Source organism: Strongylocentrotus purpuratus, unplaced genomic scaffold (assembly GCF_000002235.5).
Source record: "Strongylocentrotus purpuratus isolate Spur 01 unplaced genomic scaffold, Spur_5.0 spur5_scaffold_20, whole genome shotgun sequence".
Lineage (NCBI taxonomy): Eukaryota > Metazoa > Echinodermata > Echinoidea > Camarodonta > Strongylocentrotidae > Strongylocentrotus > Strongylocentrotus purpuratus.
Genome location: NW_022145606.1, coordinates 46624505 through 46632449, shown reverse-complemented (window position 1 = coordinate 46632449; position 7945 = coordinate 46624505). Strand labels below are relative to the sequence as shown.

The 7945-nt window shown below is 36.8% G+C and overlaps 1 protein-coding gene across 1 annotated transcript; it reads left to right on the top strand.

The window, feature by feature from the left end:
• Window positions 1-1401: 1401 nt before the first annotated feature.
• On the top strand, window positions 1402-3191 carry LOC115927752 (tripartite motif-containing protein 5-like). The gene has a single exon (XM_030994002.1). The coding sequence runs from the start codon at window positions 1431-1433 to the stop codon at window positions 3189-3191; it is 1761 nt and encodes a 586-aa protein (XP_030849862.1). The 5' UTR covers window positions 1402-1430.
• Window positions 3192-7945: the final 4754 nt, after the last annotated feature.

Sequence of the window (7945 nt, the reverse complement as noted above, 5' to 3'; positions counted from 1 at the left end):
ATCCACTGTTACAGGGATGATATTCACAAACAATGAATATTGAGAGTCATTTTCTGTTTACAGGTTTAATACTCAATATGAAATCAAATCGTGACTTTGCTTTAACATAATCTGTTGTTAGAGGTGTATTCACATACATATAATATATAAAGGTCATTCTCGAGCATAGTATCTCCTTATATCATCTCGCGTTCACCTTCCTTGCGCTTAGTTTACCCCTCGGTCTCACCTTTTTGTGTAGCGCCTTTCCTTCCTCCTTGCACACCCCCCCTTAATTACGCCACTGCTCATACCTCTTATCCAGAAGGGGGGGGGGGGGGCCTTTACTGAAATGAGATTGATCTTTGGACTCTCTTCAGGAGCAACGGTTACCTTAATCCCTGTCGTGACCAATAAGTACACAGCGCCCTCTGAGTTGGTCAACGCATTTGATTTGCACAGGTTCTTTCTTGAAGTCTACCATCGGGTACCATTCGAGTTATATGTAATTATTAACCTTTATACGAAATAAGTTTTGTGATATAGGCCTATGATGTTGATCTCTTTTCAAACTATAATTATGATTTTCCGGATTAAATTTATTTTCATCTGATCACACTGTCTTGATTGGCACTTATTAAAAGAGATTAGGAGACATGGGTCAATATAAAAGGGTCACCTCTCAAATTGGAATAGGAGCAATTAGCAGAGATGAAAAGGGGGAACTGTAATAATGAAAAGATGGCATACAAGGAAAACAGGCACTTGTGAAAATGAAAGGTGAGATTTGATAAGGTGCATTTATGAGAGGTGAAAGGGCTCTTATCGGAGATGATAAGGGTGCACTTCTCTTACCTGAAAAGGGACACTTAAGAGAAAGAAAGTGGGCACCTATTACAAAGGAAAAGGGACATCTGTCAGATTTTATTAGAGGCATTTATCTGGAGTGTGAGATCCAAGAAATATTTATGAGTGAGAAATCCTATCCCTAAGGGGAAACAAATCATACTCATTTAACTTGTAATGGCGAGAGGGATTGCTGCGATGTGCGTGGGTGAACGTTTAGGTTGAGCGAAAGGATCACAAGTGCAAAGGTTCAACATAATATTTCCTGTCATGAGTGTCAGTGGGAATTTCCACCCGAAAACAAATACATACTCAAACAACTGCATTGCTGAAAGAAACATTATCATGCGCCTCTTACTGATCTGAGAGCATAATCGCCGTTAGAGCTACGTCATAACGTAAGTGCTAATTAAGAAGAAGCGTATACAAGTCATAATGTTGTACCTGGAAGACCCTATTTATCTCGGAATGCATTATGTTTAACATTTTTTTAGTGCCATAATAGCCAGCTAAGTATTTACGAAATATTTCACACTTTTTACTGAGTTGTCCAATTAATTCACCGATGAGTTTTCTCTTCCTCAGGTCGTGTGCTCGAGTTGTCAATGATGGCTACTTCATTGAAGCAAATGCAGGCTGTCCATAAGAACCTCGAGTGTCCTGTATGCCTGAGTTTCTTCAAGGAACCCAAGATCCTGACCTGCTCCCATACCTTCTGCAAGGGTTGTCTTGAGACTCTCCTGGAGTCCCATGGAGAGCTGTTGTGTCCTACGTGCAGGGAGGAGACTTCGGTTCCTGGTGGAGACGTGGGTAGACTGCAAACAAACATAACAGTCAGATCACTTGTTGAAGATGTGAAGACCCAGGGCCAGGCCGGTTCCAACAGTAATCAAGAAAACGAATCATTGCAAAGAAAATGGAACAAATGTCGAAAACATCCGAACTACGATGAAGAATGTTTTTGTCTCAACTGTAACAAGTTTGTCTGCAGCATGTGTGGCGTATTAGAGCATGCAAAGGAGGCTCACACTATCGTGGAAGCAGGCGAACATGAAACTGAGAAAAAGAATCACGTCGAGGAACTTGCATCTAAAGCGGATGCAAAGATACGCAACGTTGACAAATATTTTACTTTCGTTGAAGACCAGCGTAAAAGGATGCATAAAATACAGGAACGACTCAATGGCGAAATAGATGAAACTTTTGAGGAATTAGTTGAGAAATTGAAGGAAAGAAAAAGGGTGTTGAAAAATGAAGTTGGGCAGAAGCTAGGGAAACTTAAGATTTCATTGGAAGACGTGGAGAAGTCGGTTCGTAAGCAGACAGACCAGATTAAGAAGGTTCTTGACTTGGTTAAGAATGGTCTTAATTTTCCTCTCCAGACAGAGGCTCTGACCTCACACAAAGCGATGTGTCAACAGCTGAAAGAGCTTCTGAACCGGATATGGCTAGATGCAGAGCTGCCCAGAAGAACCACTGAGGAAGGTGAAAGAATTGGCTTCAGGAGTCAGGGATTGGAGGGACTCAAGTTGGGCCACCTAAGACAAAAGAATTCTAAATCATGGGCTCTGCGCACGGAAGCTCCCTTGCCTGATGAGAAAAGCATGAGCGGGATGGTAATATCACCAAACAATGAGATATCTGTCGGTTGTCCCCAGGGAGGAATAGTCATATATTCTTCTAACGGCACCATTCAAGAAACCATTCTGAAATATGCTAACGTAGGGGCCTTACACGTCATGCCTGATGGTGGATACGTCGTACGCGACACTCGACATAATAGAATTTCCTTGTACACAGAGCTTTGTGACAAGCTTGATATAACGTTTGAGACATGGGGTTATGAGCAAGGTGGGGATGGAGGTCTCACTGTAGGCAAGGATGGGCTGATTTTCGTAGGTTACGATAAATGCCAGAAAATACAGGTATTTAGACCAGAAGGGGGGAAGGCAATAAGAGAGATAATGTGTAAGGGATTTGTGCCATGGCATATGTTTGCGATGACATCCAACCAAGCGATTGTCGTTAGGAGTATACGTACATGTACACGTACATGGACACGTCAATATCAGGTACAAGTGATCAACGATGTGTCTGGTGCTATCATTCATAGCATCAGCAAAGATGATGATATCCCTTACCCTGCTGTGTGTCAGGATGATTCAGTTATCATTGCATGGGTGAATCACTATCCGGGTCTGCTGAGCATCGACCAGTACACAAAAAAACTCAAATACATCAAAAACATTCTTACTGATTTCAAGATAGCGAATTCACTTGGTGGCTGCTTGCAAGCATTCAAGACGGGAGAGATTGCTTTTTGCACTGATGATAGGCTTTACATCTTTCATGAGACATGGCAGTAAATGTCAGTTTTGCAGATAAAACGTGGACTTTATCAAACTTACAGAACCTAACCATTTTAGATTGTTATTCGGTCAAGTAGAATAAATGCAGCGTGTCAATATTATCTACTCTTGCCTGGTCTGGTTGTCACAGCTCATAGTAGTAACCAACACACACCAGATAAATATATGTATGCAGGCACCTGAATAGGTCTGAATAGGAGGATATTTGAGTACCTCGCTTCCCAATAATTAGGATTATTATTGGGGACCTCTTAACCCGAATAATTAAGAGATGATGATGCATCGAATGTCGGAACTTTAAAACGCCCGGATGCAGTCTTTTCAGTGCCCCTGCCTTGCAAGCCTGTGCCGAATTGTGATTTAAATCAAATAGTCGGTCTAGACTCCAGTCTTTTATAATGCTATCGTAATGTTTCATTTCATTATGGCGTCAACAGTAGACTATGTAAGTTTACGATTATAAAGTGTTAAGGCGTTGTGATCATCATTGCAAATGCCGTTTATTTGCTAGACAGATGAAGGTAGATAATCAAGAGGAGGGGTAGCACACCTTCTAATCGACTAAAATCATACATTGTAAATATAATACACAGCCAGGCATTCTCGCTATTATGAGGGATGAGCAGCTGCCTCTTTTCAATGCTATTTGTAATACTGGAAAGATTCCTTAAGTGTTCATGGTAGTGGCGACGTAATTAAGCAAACTATTGTTCTCAAAACATTACAATGTATCTGAAAAAGTTTGTTTTAAAATATGCAAGGTATTATAGATGTGCAATTTTTCCAAGTTTGTTTACTTAAAACATGTCTTGATAATCAGGGTGAAGTCATAATTCTATGTTTGTTTCTTTCTTTGTTTGTTCCAAGGACATTTTCATAATATAGGACATCATTTATTTTTCTGTAATTATCCATAATTGTTTAATATAATTTTATCTGTGCATTAAAAACTTTAAACTTAAGGGCCTTTAATACTCTGTACATTCCCTTATTACCGTACCTTCCTCTATCTCTCTTTGCTTATCAGGCATTTATAATTAATTTATTAATTCAGTTTTTTATTCGGATAGGTTTATGGAAAGAAAATTCTTTGTAAGTCAGTCCAAAGACTGATACATTCAAAATGTACATATTTTTATTGTTAAAAATTATATTTAAAAAACAGTATATTCACACAAATTGACAAGGAATACAAATTAAGATTAGAAAGGGATAAGAATTGTGTAATATATCGCACCTCAAATTTATTATAAACATAAACAAATCTTTCCAATTATAAAGACAGCAAACGAGAAATTAAAGAAACAAGCTTGGGAACTCGACAGAGAGAAGAGAGAGAAAAGATGGGGGATCTTTTGAGAAAAGGTAAAAGATTTCAGAGTGCCATTTCATTTGTTCATGGTTTTCATTCGAATCCTAATACACGCGGCATAATGATTAGCTATTTTTTTATTTGGCAATTATGATGTATATATATTTATATCGTTACAAAAATATTTAGAAATGCTTGTACTATGTGCGTTGCAAGGTAAACAAAGTAAATATGACAGTGAAATAGATACCGATGATTTAGTTTGAAACTATAGATCATATTTTAGATCGTTACACTATACCGGTAGCAAGGAACCCCCGATGTATTAAGGGGAGGGGGAGAAGAATGTTATGTTAGTCTATAGCCCAACGTTGTGAATTTAATGTTCTATTTTAATTTATTTTACTAATTTAAAGATTAATTATTTCATGTCATATTGATTTGCTCTATGTACGTTTATATTGTTAGACTTGTAATGTTGGTGTATATAAATAAACAATTTCTGCTTTCATTTGTCGCATGTGCATAACATGTATGTACGAGATCCTTTAAAGTTTTTAAGAATTCCCAGTTATATTTTGAATTGGAAAGGAAATCAGTGTTTTATATACCTTAATTTATATTTCTTTTTATTATCTAGGTATTCTAATATGCATTAAAGTTAAAATTCCCCTTCCTTACTAGGTCTATGATTCTTTCATTGTAGATTAATTAACTTACTTTATTATCTTTGTAACAGCATAGAGACATTCCTGCATTATTGCGCTAAAAAGCATAATTATTATTATGATGAAATTATGCCAGTTATCATGTTCCATAAAAATTATGTTACATATTTCGTAATTATTTCAATAATGTTTTCTTAAAGATAATTAAAGGAATAAACTTGAAGTATGAATTTGATCACTGATATTTCCAGAAAATAGTTCTTTGTCCACTGATATTTGTGTAAAGAAAAACAAACCTAAAGAAGTGAAAGACCGAGTCATCAAAAGTATTGATTTAAATAATACATGCAGGAGGTATATGAAAGTTTTTAGAAATGATATTCGTATAATATGTCAGCGGTTAAAATGGTAAGCGTAAAGGTTAACAATCAAGAAGAAATCGAAAAACCAGAAGACGACTTTTGCCATGATAATAATGTTCCATCGACATTAGTTTGAGTAAAGACTTTCCGTACTACATCAAATGATGTCATACTGTCTTCAACATTCTTTGCATAAAACGACAGACTCGTTTTCGAGTTTTCATCAAAATCTGAGGGCCTTTAAGTTCAATCTGCTTGCTTTTCTTCGTCGTCGACAAAGGAATATTTCCTTTCAAGCCAACATTTCCCAGGGACTCGGTTATTTCCCCATTACTAGTATATTTATCATGTTTAATAGTTTAATTGGAAGTTGAGTGTGATTTGAAGGCATCGTCCAAATTAAAAGTCATCCTTATCTGTCGCCCTCTTTGGCAATATGCCACGGATCACCAACAAAGCTCTCTGAGCCATGCAGAACCTTGATGGTTGCATATGATAGGGCGTATATTATAATAATAATACTATTATCTAAAAATAATGATGATCATGATCATGCATGATACAAATAATGACAATAATGATAATAATGATAGTAATAATAATAGTACTAATACTTTGATAAGTTATGACGATAATGCTGATGATAATGATAATATTAACAATAATAATATTTTGAGTTGTGCCACAAGAGAGAAGAGACTCTCAAGTTTGGAGAAAAAAACCCCCAGAAATCAATGATTTTGTGTCTACGACAAACGGAAGAGTTTTTCATGAATACGTCACAATCCACTGACGAAATAGCCAATTTGAGATTCGAATAGTTTTAGTGATCTGATATGTCAAACATTAGTTCGTTTTATTTCAAACTTTCACCAATCTGAATCTGACCTTATTACGAAGGTTGGATTGCCCTTTGATGCCATGTTTCTAAGCGCATGGTACTGTATGGATCCTAATAAAGAGATACAAGAGAGAGGAGAGATGAAGATGAAATGTAGAGAAAGAGGATTTTGATGCTCATCACCATCTGTGTTAAGATGAAGAGAATATCATCACCCGACATTTGACGATTCTACAATAACCTTGCTCTAGATTAAACACATACGTGTTATGGAACTGATGTTAAGTGTTTTGTTTTTCTTCTTCTAAGTTTGTGTTATGTAAACGACATGGACCCTAGATTATTTAAGAGAAAGAGAGAGAGAGAGGAGAGTGCTTTTGCCTGGAAACCATAACAAACCTATTTACGATCCCTATTAGGCACACTCTCATGTCACAGTATCGTTGGTGAATGAGATACACCTGGGCTTCATACACCTGGGCTTCTGAAAAGGGTAAATGAAGACAGAAAAACACATTTTAAAGGAATTCTCTGAAAGGAAACGTACCTAGATTGAAATCATTTGTAATGATGTTCACGCAGGTAGGTTTTACACTAACAAATATTGTATGATCACTGATTCTAACCTGAGGAGCGTAGGTGCTTAGAAGCTCAAAAACATGTTTGTCGAATAGATTCTTTAGAGTAAAATTACAATAGAAAACTATTTGAAGTGTAAGCATGTCCAAATTTGGGTACTAATTCGTTTCCCTTTGATACAAACATCACTCGCTGAAATAATATACGCGAAAAACTCAACAGATATATCTGAAGTGAGAAATTTAACAATATTTTGGCTTCTGTTTAGGACACTTACCCGATATTCAGGTCCACCATCCACCCTCATCCACACAATACAGCTACCCCCGTCCCCCCCCCCCCCCCCCACTATGCGACACACGACACACACACAATCACCACCCGACCACAGTTCCACACATATACCACACACTATTCCTAGCCTCCTCAGAATAACCAAAATTGGATCGACAGAATAATATAAATAATCTATTAAAACAAATATTTAAACAAATATTAAAACGAGACTAAATAATCCAGTGTTAAAATTACATTAAAGATTCCACTTGTTCCCAATTCTATAAATGTAAGGCTAATGTCCCTGCCCTCCCTGCAATACTCTTTTCTTCTTCCCTGAATTCCAACAGTTTTTTTTTGTTGAAAATCACAGCATCTATATATCCAATATTTCATTGCAAAAATAATTGTATTACATATCTTTATTCGTGGGGAATTACCTGACAATCCTAAATGAATATCCATCCAGTCGACAGACCTTAGCTATTACATTCTGCCATAACCTCTGAACATGTACACGCTCCCAGAACAAGTGTTAATATGTTTCAATCTTTTGCTTATAAAATGAGTACAAGTAATATCTTCAACAAAGCCGAATCTCGATAAGAGTTCTCTAGTATATATGAAGCAGTTTATACTGAATTTCTCGTAGTCTGTTAATAGCAAGAGTAACTTTCCTAGGCCTACTAAATATCTTCCTATATACCTCATTT